The sequence below is a fragment of the Sarcophilus harrisii genome, chromosome 3 (assembly GCF_902635505.1).
Source record: "Sarcophilus harrisii chromosome 3, mSarHar1.11, whole genome shotgun sequence".
Taxonomy (NCBI): Eukaryota; Metazoa; Chordata; class Mammalia; order Dasyuromorphia; family Dasyuridae; genus Sarcophilus; species Sarcophilus harrisii.
Genome location: NC_045428.1, coordinates 30,752,822 through 30,771,118, shown reverse-complemented (window position 1 = coordinate 30,771,118; position 18,297 = coordinate 30,752,822). Strand labels below are relative to the sequence as shown.

The following is an 18,297-nucleotide window of genomic DNA, read 5'->3' as shown; positions in this document are numbered from 1 at the left end:
ATGGAATAAATGTCCGTTAGCATTATTTAAAGACTATAACAGTCCATAAGCTAAAAGGAATGGCGTTATGTAATGTCAACACTAGTTGCATGAAAACACTCTATATTGGAAATTGAGCCTAGAAAACATTTTAACCCAGTTCTGGGTTTCACCACCTAGGAGCCATGAAGATGCTACAGTACTGAAAAAGGAGGACCTGTGAAGAGATCAGAGGAACTGTTGGGGGTCATTTAATTAACCTGGAAAAGAAGCAATTAAGGTCTGACTTCGAGGAAACAAAGACTTACTAGACAATGATTGGGAACTAGCAGTTCTCCATCAATAGGAAAAAAACAGACAAAGGGGAATGCAAAGAACACAAGGATAGGTGAGGAGAGGAGAGAAAAGCTCTCCTCTGGAGGTCTCTGAAAGAAAGACATTCTCCTCTGAAAGTTTTAAGTGGATTGTGCCTAAAGGCAAGGCAAAGAACTGAAAGGCTTTCCAAGGTTCCTCTGACCCTGCAGGTCTAGGTAACTCTGACTGAGTGAGGATTGCCTTTTGTCTGCATGTAGCTTATTGCTTTACCCCACCATGTGGCCAGACTGAGGAGAGGGAGGAAGGAAAAGAGGGGGAGCAGGCAGAAGGAAGAAGAAAAGGAGAGGGAGATGGAGAAAGAAGGCAGAGGAGAGTGGGAAAGAGCGACAGAGAGGGAGGAAAGGAGGAAGGGGGAAAGAGACAGAGAGAGAAAGAGAGAGAAAAGGAGGGAGGGAGGAAGGAAGGGAAGGAGGCAGGAAGGAGAAGGAGTAGGAGGAAAGGGAAAGAAAGAGAGGGAGGAGAGAGAAGAGAGAGGGAGGAAGGAAGAGGGAAAGAGAGACAGAGATAGAAAGGAGAGAGGAGACAGAAAGAAGGGGACAAGGGAGGGAGGAAGGAGGAAGAAAAGACCAACAGACAGAGAGAGAGAGCACATTTTGGAATTGAATGGAGAATCTGTCAGAAAATTTGTCTATTACATATAATCTTACAATTGCATGGCGTACTTAACAATATTTAACCTTTTAAAAATGACAGCATGTCTATGAGCTCACTGGAATCCTTTCATCATGTTCATTTTAGGAGATAGCCCACCTTAGAGGCTGCCATCAGATGAGTGATGAAGCTTTGAGTGGATGCAGCTATTATGTTCCATTGATAGGTTTGACCCCTTGGTAAATTAAGCCCATGTTCTAATGAGATTCTATTATATATACTTTTGAATACAGCGTAGTGAGCGTTTGTGTTTAATAGACCATAAGCTCTTAGATTTGGAGCCTAGAAACATTAGGAGTCATCTAGTTCAATTCTCATTTTAAAAAAGGAAGAAACTTAGATCAGGAGAGTTTGACTCCTGGCCCAGCACCACAAGCTTTGGATGTCCACGTATCCAGTCTGATCTTGGAGATTTAAGCCTTGGTCCTTGGCTTCTGTGCCAAGGAGGAGCTGCTGCTGCCACAAGAACCCAGCTCCAGGCAATCCCACAATCACCAAAATGTTGCTCTGCCGGACATTAAGTTTTCTCTGGTTCTCAGAGAGCTGCTAACAATGTCATCTAGTCCTGACCTTTCTTGTGCTTCACAGTAATTGCCTTGTTAGTCTAGGAGTGTAGTTTGCATCCCATTCATAGCTACAACCCCGACCCACTGGATCTCTTCCTTGGGGTGCTATATTGCCATAGAAAGCAGGATTTGAACCCAGGTGCTTTGATGGCAGAGCTAGTGTTCTTTCTACACTACCATGCTATCCTATAAGACACTTTGAAAAACAAAATGCATCTTAAGTGCCAATCTTGTATAGCAAGTATAAAAGGAGCATCAGCCCTGTATTAATATGATACAGAGGAGCAATCGTTCTTTGGAGATACGTGACAGTTGATTTGTTTCAATTACTATACATCTTTGTTGCAAAGAGAGTTCTGGTGGTGGTAGGGAGGTGTGCAGTCACTCAGAAAGTGTGATAGTGGTGTTTAAAAAAAAAAACATCAATAAAAACCTATTTTAAAAAGATATTGTCAGAGGGTGCCATGTTAAAATAATTCAAAATTAATTTTATACACACTGCACATCAAAACAGTGTCTTTCCAGGCCCTCTCGGAGTCCACATTAACATCAGATTGCATGTCCTGAGCATTCAGTCTCAGGAATAGAGTGCTGAACTGGATCTTCTTATGGACAAGTAAAATAAACAGGGTTTGTGGGTTCCTCCCTCCCCTCAGATGCTTTCACTAAAGTGGAAAATGTTGATAGGAAAAGACACTTTGAAAAAGGGTTGGACATCAGCAAGCACTTAAGGATATTGTCTAGTGGACCCCTGGGAGAAACGAGAGAGGGAGTGGAAGAAGAGGGCCAAGGCTAGTGGATGCATTAATTAGAGATCCAGGGCCATATTTGTGGGACTCTTGGGTATTCGGTTGATGGGCAGCCTCAGCCTCTGATCTTGTCAATTCCACATAGGATGATGATTTTCTCCTCTCCTCCTGTTGTCTCTCAACAATTAATCAAGCAAGGAGTTTGCTGCCAGAGAACAGAGGACCGGGAAGTGAGAAGGAACCAGGAGGCAAAATTAGGAAAAAGGAAGATTCTGGCAGAAATAGTGTCCTCCCTCTCTCTGCAAGCAGAAATCCCAGGGGCTGTAATTCAATCAGTCAGCAAGTACTCATGGAAAGTACCCTGGACTTAACAACAAATGTTAGTGTAGAATCAAGAAAAAGTTGGCTCAAACCCTAATTCCAACACCTCCTAAAAGCAAGTGACATGAATCAAGCCAGAGGGAGCCTCAATTTCCTCAGCTATAAAGTTAGAATCGTGATATTTGCCATATCACTCATTTAACCATCAATGTATCCCAATCAAGTGCCTGTTTTATTTCAGGCACCCAAACTCAAGGATGAGCATATATGCCCACATTCAGGAAGTTTATTTCTAGCATCTGATGAGCTCTTGGTAATGCTTTGAGGACTGCAATAACCCCATTTCCTTAAATTATGGTTCTTCATCTCATGTGGATCTCCTAACTAAATAAGGTCACAAAATTGTGACTTATTATCTGTAAATGTTTGATTTGTTTACCTGTTTTATGTATCCACATAATCAGGATCATACAAAAATTTCTTGGACAAAAATTTTGGTCATGAGTGGAAAAAAAATTAAGAAGAGCTGTGTTTAGCCCCAACAGAGATACAGTGGGAAATACATCAAATCAGTCAACAACATTTATTAAGCATCTACTACTATATGCTAGGTGTTGGAGATGGAAAGAAAGAATGAAACGTTCCCCTCTTGCTAGGTGCTTATATTCGAATGGGAAAAAAAACAAGTATATATAAAATATTAATGCATACGTATTAAGCAAATAAATATTGGTGTTTATGTATTAATATTAACCATGTATTAGTGTTATATAATATAATGTAAAATATCTTAAGTAATTATATCTTAGTGTTTTACATATTTGTTGTTCTGTATATTATTGTATTATACATTAATTAAATATGAGAGCTTTGTGAGAAAGGGCACTAGCATTTGGGAGAGATTACAGGTTGTAAATAAAGGGAGTCTTGAAGAGAGGGACATTTTAAATTAGAGATGAAAAGGGAGAGCTCTCTGAGCATGTGACGTAGCCAGTTCAAAGGCATAGAAATGGGGGGGGGGGGGGAAGTGCTATTTGTAAGGAAAAGAAAACAGGCCAAGTAGATTGGATCATGGCATGCAAAGTGGGGAACAATGTCCAAAGAGGTCAGAAAGAGATGTTGGGAGCAGGTTAAAAACCAAACAAGAGAAGTTTGTTTTTATCCTTAGAGCAATAGGGAGCCACTGGTGTGGATTGATTAGGGAAATAACCAAATCAGATTCATGTTTAAGGAAAGACATATTGTCATAGATTTGGGGAATGGGGAAAGAAGAATCAGGAAGATTGATTAGGAAGCTGTTGGATTCATTTAGCTAAGAAGTAACAACTCCTTGAATTCAGATGATAACTCAATGAATAGAGAAGATGAATTGGATCTAAGGGATGTTGTCAAGGTAGATTGGTTGTTTAGGGATGAAGAAGAGTGAGATATCAACAACATAATTGATCTGTAAACTAAAATTGAAAATTTTTTAAATTAAAATTAGGAATTTTTTTTCAAATTTGATATAACAAATATTTTGTTAAGCACTTACTATAGGCAGGTCACTAAACTAGGTAATAGGAAAAGGATACTTTTTAAATGACAAACATTCTCTGCCTTCAAGGAGCTTACATTCAACTTGGAGGTATGACATAGACACAAGTAATAAACAGAAAATAACAAAATTTTGGTTTCTACTGTAGCGATGATCCTTTAAAACCTGATCATTAACTTCAAATTATCTTCTCTCATCTTTCATCCTGATAATTCTTCCCATTTTGGTCTTTTAGTTGTTTTGATTTTGTTTGTTGGTTTGACTGTACCCTTCCAGCCACCTGAGTTTGTGAGTTTTTCTACATCTCTTTGTCCACTAATACTGTGACCAAAGTCCCTGTATAATCTGAGTTAGGAACATATATAACTGAGAACTGAAATAGTCTTTGGCTGGGACTTTTCAATTCTGGCATCTTCCTAATGTCTGACAAGAACCAGCAAATGAATAAATTATGCCAAGGATCCTTGTTCTGCCCTCAGCGTAATGATTTATTTATTTGACTGATAACTGGCATCTTCATTAGGGACTGTTTGTTGAGCAAAAGAGCAATCTGGGCCCACAGTTCCAGCTTACAACAGCTGCATAGGCAAAATGGTGGACACAAGATGGCAATGTGGGACACCAACTGTCTATAAATTTATGAAGTACTATTCTTTAAGAACAAATTGTCAAACCAACACATAAATCACTTCAGCTCACAGTTTGATTAAGTGGTTATCCTAGGAAAAAAGGTTAGGGACACTTACTATCTTTTTCTTCTTTATAAGTTTTATTGATTTTTTTTGCTTTCTATTATATTTATAACTGAATATAAATCCCTCCCCATCAAATTATTCCTGTACCAAAGATTTTAAAAGCCTTTTAAAAGATTCTGTGGAGTCTCTTGTACCAGAAATTTCAAATTTAAAAAAATAGTGAAACTAACCAATATACTGATGACATTTAACAGCAGGATCTTTCTAACAAAAGGAGGGAAGTACATATTCTCATCTTTTCTCTGGGGTCAAACTTAAACTATTTCAATTAAGCAGCACTAAGTTTAATTTTGTTAGTCTTTCCATTGACATTGAAGTAATATTTATGACGGTTGTTCTCCTGATTCTATTTACCTAACCTTCCATCAGTTTATACCAGCCATCCCATCCTTCTTTGAATTCCTCATGTTCATCATCATCATATCCCATTATTTTTATGTATCACAATTTGTTGAGCTAGTGAAATGTCAATTGAATTGATAGCAGTAGATGATATTTATATAGTGCCTTGAGGTTTCCAAAGAACTTTGTGTGTAACATCACATTTGATTCTCACAACGACCCTATGAAATAAATACTATTACTTTCCCCATTTAACAAATGAGAAAACAAGCTAAGAGATGAAGGGATTTAACAAGAGTCACAGAGCTAATAAGTATCTGAGGCAGAATTGGAATTCAGGGCTTCTTGATTCTTAAGTCAGGATTTCCATCTGCTACATCACCTGGAGGAAAGATAGCAGGTTGGATTACATTTGGAAAAATCATTCAGCAATTTCTGTAATGCCCCAATTTTTCCCTTTCTATGGCAGAATTCTTCCAAGTGATTTTGATACTTCCCTAGCTCTGAAATGGACTTACCCTTTCTTCTGTTAGCTGTGGGATTCACTCTACCCCTTAAGACATAGACAGTCCCTAGTACCTCTTAATTGTCCACATTCAAATGGATAGCTTCATTCCCACGTCTAACTAGCTGCTCACCCTCACTGCATCCTGGGTCATCGCCAGCCATCTTGATTCTTGTCTTACCAATGAACTCTGATGATTCTGGAGGAAAGAGCGAAGTTGATGAGTTTGCACAGCTCTGCTTCACTTAAAACCAGTATTTACAGATATATTACCCTCCTAATGTCTTTAGTCTTCCTGGAGAACAAACAAACCAAAAACAAAAAAAAGGTGGGGAAAATATGTAAATGCCTCATTCTCTTAATTCTAGGGCCAGTTCCAAAGTGATCATTTTTCTTTCATTGGCATTTTTAAGCCTTTTGCTTTTAATCCATGCTAAGTGAGAACAATTCAGACTTTCTAATGATTTCAGTTCGGAACCTGGGATCTTAAGATCTTAGATTTGGAACCAGAGCTAGACACTATCTAGTTCAACTTTCCTTTTCCTTCAAATGAGGAAAATGGAACTAAAAGGGAGGGGTCATAAATGACTTAGTAATAGTCTCCCAGTTATTAGCAGAATCAGAAATGGAACCCAGATTTTCCTGGTTCAGATTCAGCACTCTATCTACTATACCAGATCATTCCCAGCTGAGTTGTAATGGGGTTGTGTTTGAGACACCTATATTTAGGAAAGGAAGTTTTCAAATTCAATTTACAGGAATGTCAAGAAACAACACTTTTCTACAGACCAAGATTAGGAAAACATCCAGGGGTACACATTGATAGCTCTACTTCAATAAATAAACTTTTGGCGCTTGTGATTAGGTACACGGGATTATTATATGTTTAATTGGCTAACGTGACAATTTGGAATTACTTCCAGTCACATTTAATTGGATTTGCAGTCTCTAGAGAAAAGAAATAGAGAGGCCTAGCAGAGAGGCAACCATAAAAACAAAATGTTCTTCTAAATTGCATTCAGACAACACATTAATATCCATTTCATGATAGTTGTTAAACCCTTCCCCCCAGCCTCACTATCCCACCCTTCTTGCCCCCCCTTCCCAGTATAATAAGAAGAATGGAATGGTTTTAACAGACTGGATACTAAAACTGATTCAATTAGAAACAAAGATGTCGGAGTGAGGGAGAAGGCTTAGATTTTTTTCCTAGGAAATTTCTAAGGAGGCTTAATTTCATCAAAAACAAATAAGTTTTTACTTCAGCAAGGAGAGATACACCTAAAAGCCTGTGTTACAGTTAGCCATCTATGCTGTTATGACTTTGAAGGAATTTCAGAGTGTATAAAATGGAATTTAGTCCCCAAATGCTCTAAAGTTTAATAAGAAGCAATCGAAGCAAAACCTTCTCTTGCAGCTTCTAAATATTTGTATACTGTATAAACAGAAGTTTAAAAAAACTAAGAAAAATATACTGCTGCTTTAGGTCTACAGTTCAGCAGGAAATCAATATGAATATCAATCAGTAAATATTTATTAAGCACTTACTACAGTGCTGCTACACTTACATTGTGCTGGATACGAAAAGAGGCAAAAGAGTCCTCAATGAACTTAACAATCAGATGAGAGAGAAAAAATTACAAACAAATATATTCATAAAAATGGGAAATAAGTAATAGAGGGAAGGCAAAACAATTAAGAGGGGGTGCAGAAGGCTTTACAATTTATTCTGATGGTAATGCGAATATTCATGTTTTATAATCCCTGTTCAATAGAGTGTTTTCAGTGCTAGATTTGGGAGCTTTTCACTTGTTTTATGAATTTGTTTCCACTTCTTTGTTTTTGACTTTCAGGAGTGCCATGATCGCTGATTATATGTACTGGCTATCAGGAGGAAGCGAACAGTATGTCAGCAAACTCATCAAGTTGTACTGGCAGGTAAATCTTCAAGTCTGACCCTCTCCCCAGGGATGAATCATTCTAGAACCCAAAGGAAAGATGGGCACCAAAAAAGAAAAGACGGGGCCATTAGAAAAGTAGCCCTGGCACATCAATCATAAGGATGCTTCCTTAGATTAATTTAATATAAGTTTAAGGAAGTCATTTTTCTGAAATTAATTTTGAAGGAAAAGTTAAGGTCATCAACCCTGAGCTCCATCTTTAATTAGATGAGATGCTGAGACCTTCATTGGGATCACAAAAATACTGTTTCCAGTGAAGGTACTACAGTGGTATCATATGAACTCTGAAGATCTGAATGTGATCTTTTCTTAAATTCTAATTACACAATAAAGGGGGAGGTGTCCTAGAAGGATGGTAGTAATTTCAAAGGAACTCTTTAAAAAGATGGAAAAAATTATTGAGTATTTATTTACTGGGTTTGGTTGTGTAGTATCAGGGCCATAACTAGGAATTTATGTGCCCGGGGTCAAGCAATGTGTTACCCCTTTTGGAAGGATGGGAACATTACAGGACTAGGCAAAGGACTTCACCTAACCATAATTTGGTCATTTTCTACTTCAAGTAATCATACTTGCAAACTAAGTGCTAAACTAAGTTGGTTCCATTCTGCTGAAGGAAAGACAGAAAGTAGCCATTAAGGCCCTTCTAAATTCAGGGCCTGAGAACATCCTGGTCCTTCTCTCCCAAGTCAACAGTGTCTTTTTAACACAGGAATACCTTTAAACATCTAAACATTTCACAGACTCTCCCTACTCCACATGATCATCTAAACCTAGAATTCCTGGCTTTTTTTATATCTTGAATCCTTTTGGTACTATAGTGGATCCTATAGAAAGACCCTTGCCCCCCAAAATGCAGTTTAATGTATAAGGTAAAATATATGGAATTACAAAAGAAACAAATTATATTGAAACACATTTATTAAAGAATTTTTGGAATAAGTTCATGGACCCCAGATTAGAACCCCTTATCTAGTCCAGCCCATACTTGAATAGACTGTAATAATAATAATGGATATCTTTTATATATTATATTAAGTACTAAGTACTTTGCATTCATCATTTCATCTGGTGACCTAACAATCCCACAAAAGAGATACTATTATTATCTCCATTTTTCACATAAGGAAACTGGAGCTCAGAGAGAGTTTAAAAAAAAAAAAACACACCCAGAATCACTCTCTTAGAAAGGGGCAGAGACAAAATTCAAATTCAGGTCTTCCTGTCTCCAAGTTAACCATTCTCCTTTAACATTCGTGACAAAAGTTCATCTAACTTTTGCTTGAAGACTTCCAGTAAGAACTCATTGCTTCCAGTCCATTCCCATTTTGAATAGTTCTTTTTTGTGGTTCACTGAGCCAAAATCTTTCCCTAAAGCCTTAACAAATTGTTCTAAGGCTAATTCCTCTTCCCAAGGATGTACTTTCAGTTCCTTTAAGCCAGATCCCAAATCCCACTGACCCTTACATGATAAAATTCCTAGACTCTTAACCATCCTCTCTTCTGGATGTCCTCAGGATTGTCTATATCCTTCCTGAAATATGGCATTCAGAACTGAACACCTTCATTAATTAGCCTACAAAAGATATATCTGCAAGAGCCATAGATTCAAAATCACTATTGTGTACTATTACAGCAAAAAGTCTTTCCATAGCCTAGGGAATGCATCAGCTGTCTCCAAATAGATATAATTACGTATGACTATTATACACATTGAATGTATTTATGTAGGTGTATTAATTCAATGTAATTCAAGCCATTTTTAACTTATAAAGAGTGAGATATACTTGAATATATATACATATAGATAAGAATAAACTGTGAGTTCCTTGGGAGAGCAGGAATTGGGTTTTATCTTTCTTTGTATCCCCAGCATTTAGCATGGTGTCTGACATATAGCAGGCATTTAATAAAGGTTTATTGACTGACTATAGTCCCAGATTTCTTTCTGGTCTAATTTCCTTCTTTTTCCATTACTCCATGATGATAAACTTCTAGGATCCTCATTGTACTGCCACTCTTGTCATAATAACTTAACTAGGGAGATAACGTGGTGCAGAGAAAAGAAAATCAGGAAGATTTAGGTTCAAGCCCTACCTTTGACACATGCTGGTTTTGTGACTTTGGACAGGTCCCTTAACCTCTGAGTGCTGTAAGTAATTCTCTCAGGCCGGAAGTTGTAGAGATATTGAACTACACTGAGAAAGGGAATTTCCATATTGGAAAGTTCCATATACCAATGAAGCCATCAGTCCTGGATGGGAGGTGCCATTAATATCATTTCCATCTTACAGCTGAGGAAACTGAGACAGAAAAAGTGACTTGCTTAGGAACTAGTAAGCTTTGATCTGAACTCAACTCTTCCTGATAATAAGTCTAGTGCTCCACTTACAATGACATCTAGCTGCCTATTCAATCAAAATAATTTCCATGCCTGCTGAACACTTCCCTTGCCCAAATAGTTTAACTAGCCCACTCTTAAAGTACTCCCGCCTTTCATTTGCTTATAGATCTCATGCCGGTCAGTAAAATTTGGCCAAACACATCAAGACAAATGGCTCATTCTATAAAAATGTCATGGGGTTTTTATGGGACCCACTAAGTCAAAAGAATCTTGGATTGGAAGGTCTTAGACAAAATTCATCAGACAGTAAACTGTTTGGAGGGCAATTCATCTATCAAAGAAGGATGAAGGAAATAATCAGCTCTGCTGGAATTTAAAACTATGGCTATAATCTAGGTGAATGGTTAAACAACCAAATTTTTTTCCACATAAAAAGGGGATTTTTCATTGATTTTTTAAAGGGATACTATGTTGAATTACACCTTTGGCAAAGGCAGGAGTCTAGTCTGCCTATATTTTATAAAGAGAGAGAATGGCATGGTAAATAGCCAGTCCTGGAGTTAGGATGACCTCGCTTAGAGTCTACCTTCTGATATAGATCAACTTTGTGACCCTGGATAAATTCAAAGAGCACGAATCGAAATCAAAGGTCTTGAATACAAATTTTGCCTTTGACCATCACTCTGTGTATGACCTTGTTGTAAGTTCCCTAAATTTTTTCATCTGAAAAAAAAGACATTAGATGAGATGACCTTTGAGATTCCTCCAAGTTCTAGATTTATTATAAAAAAGTCACTTCACTTTTTAGTACCACATGCAACTCTCTAAAACCACAAATTACAAAAGAGTTGTTGATTTGCATAGACAAGGGAATATCCCTGCAGATTTACAACTGTGAAGTCACTCACCTGATCCAAAAATGAAGAATCAATGGCAAAATTATTTGAGTGGATTACCATCAATAACAGTACTATTATTATCATTATTCTTCAGTGTTTAGAGCATCATGATTCCATGAAAATCTCACTGGCCCTGGGTTCAGATTTGAGATAATTTACTTATTACCTTCTCAACCCTCATCTGTCCTTTCACATCATTGTCTAACATAAAAAAGAGGTTGGACAGCGGCCTACAAGGTCCCTGTGAACTAACTAAAACCATTGATCTTCTGGTAAACTTTTTTTGATTAAAATAATAATTATACCTGATATTTATAGGCTACTGATAGGTTTTTTAAGCACTTTAAAATCAACAATTCAATAAATATTTATGAAGTACCTACCACGTGCCATTCATTTTGCTTATCACTCAGACAAAAAAGAAACTGCCCTCTACGAGCTTAAATTTCAGTTTACATGAATGATCTTATGTAAGTCTCCCCCCCCAATCTTGTGAGTCCTACTAGTTTTATTATCTCCATTTTGTAAATGAGGAAACTAATATTTAGAAGGATAGAATGGCTTCCCCACTTAAGACAGTGAGTGTCAGAAGCAAGATTTGAACACAACTGGCTTGATGCAAACTCAGTGCTTTGCAGTAGAACAGACTCTCTCTCCATTTTCCATTTTACCAGGAAACAAATGTTTTCCATATTCTTTCTCATAAAGCAAGCTTTTTAAAAATTCTGGGATAACAAACTGGTTGTGTCTCTGTGGTTATTGCCTCATTAGGCTGAGGCTTAATGGGAAAGTAGAAAATGTAATGACCTGGAGACAGATCTGGCTTCTGGCTGCAATTCTACCATGGACTAGTTGTGTGGCTTTTGATAAATTGCTAGACCTCTCTGAATCTTAGGGTCTTAGTCCATGAAATGAACACATGAACTAGATTACTTTTACAGATCTTTTTAAGCTCTAAAATTTTACAGTTGCTATTCATTCCCATAAATCTTAACATAACCTGGAAGTTTAACAGTCAGAGAACCATACCCCCATTTCTTTACCCCATTACTAGGAACCAGCTTTCTCAAATTTGTTGTACAACTCTCTTCTGCTCCATATCCTCTCAGTTCTTAATCCAGTGCATTGGATCTTATTCCAACCAAAAAGCCAGGAGAGTGTTGGGGTTGGTTAAAAAAAAATACAACCAAAGGGAATGGTTACCCATATCTGGTTGGGAGATCCACTATGTCTGGCCTTTCAGGCTTTCCAACTTATATTTCCTTTCTGTTTATTGCTTAATTAGATGCCGTGTGTGATTTTTTGTGACCTATAGTGTAGTAATGTTAAATAAGCCACAAGCAATGAATCACTTGGCCCTGGTTATATGATTTTAAAATAAGGAAGAGAACAGTAGTAAGCAAAGGGGTGAAAACAAGAGTCTAATATTTAATGTTTTCCATAGACCAGCCCCGGTGAAATGGCCCTGAGCCAAGTATCAGACAGATGAAAGTATTTTGGATAATTCTTTTTGCACCTGTGACTGGAATTATTCTGGCTATTGAAACAAAAATAGATTTAAGGATCAGGCAAAGGCATCAGGAAAGATTCATGCCTCCCAACTGAAATTAGTAAGGGATTAAATCTTCAGCCAAGGACTGGGGATGGTGACCCATTTCTACTGTCCCTTGGTTATGACCGTCAGCTTATATCAATAGGAGAGCATTTGGGTAGGCCTCAGTGGAGTTATAGATTCAAAATAGTTGAGTAAATAAATCATCGGGCAACAATCAGCCATGGCTTGGGGCAGAGGGAGAGCAGACATAGCAGGGGCTGGCCTGGCCAGGACATACAGCTTACAGATAGAAAAATGTTTTCCTTGACATTAAAGATTCTACTTCCTTTTATCTTGTCTTGTTGTCAACAGGTAGCCAAGAATATTGCCTTTGTGGGCCTTATAGGTGGAACATTTATTCACATCTCCCATTATTACAATGCCTAGCACAAAGAAAACACAAATAAATACAGATAAGCAAAGTACATCCAGAATGAAAAGGAAATAATTAACAGAGAGGAGGCACTAGAAAGGTTGGGAAATGTTTCTTGTAGAATATGAGATTTTAGTTGGTACTTAAAGAAAGCCAGGGAAGTTATCCATTATGCCAGTGGGGCACAAGTGTTCAGACTTGCAAAGTAGGATTAGAGAGCTACCTATACTTAGGACCCTAGAGAAATAGCTATGGAAACTATGAGGGGGTACTCACTATCTACCATGGAACTCATTTCCCTTGGGACATTCTTAGCTGTAAGAATTTTTTTTTTTTTTTTTTTGCTTTCATCAAGCCTAAATCTCTCAGCAAATTTAATCCACCATATATAGAACTATGTTGGTAGATCATCTCTGGGTCCTTCAATCTCCTTTCAGTATCCTTACTTCCCTGTTTTTGGACATGATCCCTCTCCAGATCTGGAGGCTGGCAGACCTCAGTTGCAAAGGTCTGAGTTTGGCCTCAGACACTACTATCTGTGTGACCCTGGTCAATCCATGTAATCCCTCTTCAGTTTCTTCTTTGATAAAATGGAGAGAATAATGGAAGCTGCCTCACAGAGTCATGAAAATTAAGTAATATGTTTTCAAACTTTTCAAACCTTAAGGTGATAAATGTGTGTATATACATTATAATGTATATATTACATATATATAATTGCCATACTATATAACATTATGTAAATGTTAGCTACTGTTATTTATGAAATGAATTTTTTGATCCATATAAGACTTTAAATTTATCCTTCTTAAATTTAATCTTTTTAGTTTGGCCCAGTATTCTAGTCTACTATGGATTTTTTAAAGAATGACATGTCGCCCATGGCTTTAGCTGTCTTCCTTGGTTTTGTGTCATCTGCAAATTAGATAAGCCTTAATCAGTTATGCCTTAATCTGCATCAATGTAAAATGGATTTACTTAACACTGATCTTTAGGGTACTCTACCAGACACCACCTTCCAACCTGAGCCCTCCTAACTATACTGCTGTATAGACACATCCAGCCCACATCTCTCCCATCTTGTCCACAAGAGCCATAGAGAGACTTTGCCTGATGCTTTGTTTATATGAAGATCCAGTCAAAGAAGAATTTTAAGAGAGATGAGAATATGCTAGTACTTAATAGAAGGAAGCTCAGGACAGTCATAAATGCTTGGGAGCTAGGTTGGAACCTGGGGTAAGCTGTGAGGCTTTCTTTGAACCGTGAAATTTCTTATGTCACACCATCCAACCCACTATGGCCAATAGTGTATCATAAGAAATCCCTATTAAGTTTCCTAGAGATTGGTGTGTTGCCTTCTAAGGAAAAGGAAAGTATGGAAAGAAGGAAACCCTGTAGTCTAAAGTTTGAGAAGCCCAATTAGCAACAAAAAAGTTGAAATCTGGGACACCATTAAGCCGAGACCCAGATACTACATTACCCCATGATACACCACCAGTGTTTCACCTCACCACTTTCAAATGATCTAGAGTTGGAAGAAACTTTAGACTCAGTATCTTCATTTTTTGATGAGAAAACTTCCTTAGTGTTCTACCTATCATCTTTGTGACTTCCAGACCATTATTCAGACTTTGGCCACCACTCACTATATATTTTGCTTTCCCCCATTAAAATGTGAGGGCAGGGACAATCTCACCCGTAAATTCATATTCCCAGCATTTACCACTAGTTTGGCAAGTAGCAAGAACTTAATGTTTTTTCAATCATTTGAAGCCCTCCAGAGAGGAATTCAGTTGTGTTCTGGTACAGAGCATCATTTCATTATGGTTTGAGAGTATTACCAAAGAACTGAAGTGCATAGGCCTTAATGTTACCCACCCCTTCCCCCAGAGGGAGCTAATGAATTCTTCCCTGGAAGTTTATGAGTAGGATTATACCTTGATCCATTCAAGTTGAGGTCCATAATTACTGCCCAAGGTCAAAGAGGCAGTAAGTGTCAGAATTTCAAAGCCAGTTCTTTTGAATCCATATTTAGCAGTCCTTCTGCCCCTCTTCCCAACCTGTCCCTCTACCAATCTAGGAGATATTCCAAGGAGGTCAGGGCTGGAAGTAAAATAATTCCCGAGAAAAATATTCTTCACTAACATTAAGAATTCTTCTTCCTTTTTTCTCATCTTGTTGTCAACAAGTAGCCAAGAATATTGACCACGTGAGCCTTATGGAGACAGCATTTACCCACATGTCCCATTATCACAGTGCCTAGCACAAAGAAAACACTTAACACATATATTTTCATTCATTCATTTATGATTAAAAGACCATAGATTTCTTCTCAGAGGCTAAATGAAAGTAAGATGCTGCTATTTCTCCATCCTAAAAATCATGAAAACTTTTGTTAGAAAAAAGAAGGAAAAAAAGAGAAAGGAGGAATAAAGAAGAAAGGAGGGAGGGAGGGAAGGAAGGAAGGAAAGAAGGAAGGAGCTAATGTCTTAAAGTATCTCTTCAATGACACCTCATATCATGGGACATATCATGGTATAATGAACAAAAAAAGTGTCTGTATATGTTATTTTGTATTAGTGCTACCTCTTCAGAGTGAGAGAAAAAGCTGAAAATATCTTGTCATATAGGGCAGGACTTCCTTGCACACGTGCCTTTCTTCGTAACCTAAGCAACTGCTGTTGATCCACATGCTCTTGTTATCAGACATCCTCCTCCTTCAGAACACTACAAGACCTCTTCCTAATACTGAGATAATTAGCAAGAGAGCTAGAGAAAGAGAGATGTAGGGTGAGGAGAGAGAGAGAGCGATGGAGATACAAGAGAGAGACAGAAGAGAAAAAGGAGACAGAGACAAACAGAGAAAGACAGAAATAGAAGAGAAAAAAGCCAGAGAGAGACAAAGACAAAAAAGAAAGAGGGAGAGAGAAAACAGAAACAGAGACAAAGGGAGAAAGAGACAGAGAAAAAGAGACAAAAGGAGAAAAAGACAAGGAAACAAAGAAAGAGACAGACAGGCACAGAGAGAGACACACACACATACACACACAGAGAAAAACAGAGTTCTTAGTTCTTCTGTAGAATAGGAATTGGTGATTTGAAGGAATTGATTTGAAGGTGTTTGTACCTGATCTGTATCATTCTACCCAAAACAAAGAAATAGAATTAATTCTGAGAAGGGTTTCTGAAGGGATTCTGTTCTCCCGTGGACTCTGACCAAATCTTAGCTCCACACCCACTACTGCTTCTAAGCCCTGAGCGCTCATTCATCCACAAAATATTTACTGAGTACTTGCTATGAGCTCTGTCCTGTGTTAAGTAGTGAGGATATACACATGAGAATACATAATTTCGTTCCCTCAAAGAAGGCAAAGTCCAGCAAAGGAGATGAGAAAACATGCAAAGATAATCAAAAAGAGAAACCCATATGGCAAATGCATGAGAACATAGATGGATCATGGTCTGCAGGGGTTCCCAGGGAGAAAAGATGGATTCTAACAAACACACTTTGCTAGACTAACTTGATGCACTGAACTCTGGCTCCCTACACTAAATTCTGGGGTACAAAGAGAAAAACAAAAAAACCCCATCTTCAAAGCCCTCTCATTTGACATACATCACGGTATTGACTCAGATAAATTAAGCCAAATCCAGATACCAAACATATGTGGTACTGTAGACTGCCAAAGTGAGTTTGGGCAAATCACTTCATATATCACTGAGTTGGTTTCCCCAATCTGCAAAATGTAGGGGTCAGGCTAAACTAGAGGGGTGAGATGCACATCACTGCCAGCACTCTTCCCAAGGATGGGACTTTTCCAGGTTAATATGCATGCCCTTATGAGAACTTAATTACCCCAGGTTCTATTTGAGTTTGACATCATGGGCTACACCCCAGCTGGATCTCTCTCTCTTCCTCCTGCTCCTGCTGCCCCTCATTGATTCCATGTTAATCCTTCCCTGTCCCAAAGCAAAAAGTAGCCTAAACAAATCTGTGTATCCCCGGGCCCTCTTAGCCATCATCCCTCATCACACACTGAAGAATCTCAGAGCAACAGTAACATACTCTGTGCATCTCTGTGAGCTGAATTAATATTCACTTGTTCTTCTGAGGTTTAGCACAGACTGAGGACTTAGAAAAGGTAGTTCTATTCAGGTTGGGTTCAAAGAGTTCTCCCGTTCTCTTGTTTTGCTTGCTGTTCAAAGTTGTAAAAAATAGGGTTCACTGGGGATTAAAAAGCAACAGGTAAGGGGAAAAAATATTTCAGGCTGGTTACTTGAAAAGTCACCACCCAGAAGTTCAGGCTGGGAAGAGACCTATCATGTACAAACACCTTCAAATCAATTCCTTCAAATCACCAATAATCTAACCTAAATCTAGTCAGATTTTTCTCTGCAATATTCTGGACATCCATTCTCTCTACTTGAAGAAAAGCCTACTAGCCACCAAGTAGCCCACTTTGGTGCAACTACAAATATTGGGACTTTTGTCATTTTTTTTCTTAGTTTAAAGCTAAGTCTACTTCTCTTCAACTTTAATCAATCAACAAGCATTTATTTAGCATCACTTATGCCAAGAACTTTGCTAAGTATCAGGAGTACAAAGACAATCTCCCCTTCAAGGAGAGCAAACAATCCATCTTCCTTATGCTTTCCCTATAAATATTTAAAGATTATTCTCCCATCATTTCATCTTCTCTTTTTGAGATTAAATACAATGTAATTTGTCCAGATAAAATGTAAGCTCTGTGAATCCAAGAATTTTGCCTGGCACATAGTAGGTGTTTGAGAAATGCTTGTTGATTAACCAATTGCTTGAGGTTAAAGCCTCTGAGATACACACACACACACACACACGCACACACACACACACACACACACACACACACACACACTAGTATATTCATAAGAATAAGCATAATGGGAGCTTTACATTACACCTTGTGGGGTTTTTTGGTTTGTTTTTGGGTTTTTTTTTTTTTTTGCAAAATGATCTCATATACACATTGGTTTACTGGAGTCTTCAAAAAGTCGTGTGATAACAGTGCTGGGATATTATTGAGGCTCGGGGGAAGTAAATAGGGAAATGTAGACATCAATAAACCACACTGGCCAGTAGACAACAAAGACAGAGGACAGCGGCTCCCTTGGTGACATAATGCCATTGCATTCCATACACTGACCTTCAGACCTTACATTTTCTCTCCTGTTCCATTCTTTTTGACGCTTGATCTGGCAATGAAGTCATTGTGATGAATCTTTCATCAGTCATTCACATGGGAGGAAAAAAAACAACATCTCACCTTAACCTCTGCATAGAGAATTCCACAGCACGAAGAAACAGAG

General features: G+C 38.0%; 1 protein-coding gene across 5 annotated transcripts in view; it reads left to right on the top strand.

Annotated features, from left to right (window-relative positions):
- The window catches only part of SPATA16 (spermatogenesis associated 16), a 261,200-nt gene that overhangs the window by 151,601 nt on the left and 91,302 nt on the right, over positions 1 to 18,297 (top strand). For all 5 annotated transcript variants that reach the window (XR_004232757.1, XM_031957676.1, XM_031957674.1 and 2 more), the window contains one exon: positions 7,634 to 7,718. Coding sequence is in view for 4 of the 5 variants with exons in the window: in XM_031957676.1 (XP_031813536.1) it covers positions 7,634 to 7,718 (85 nt within the window). In the remaining variant the exon portion in view is untranslated. The remainder of the gene's footprint in view (positions 1 to 7,633; positions 7,719 to 18,297) is intronic.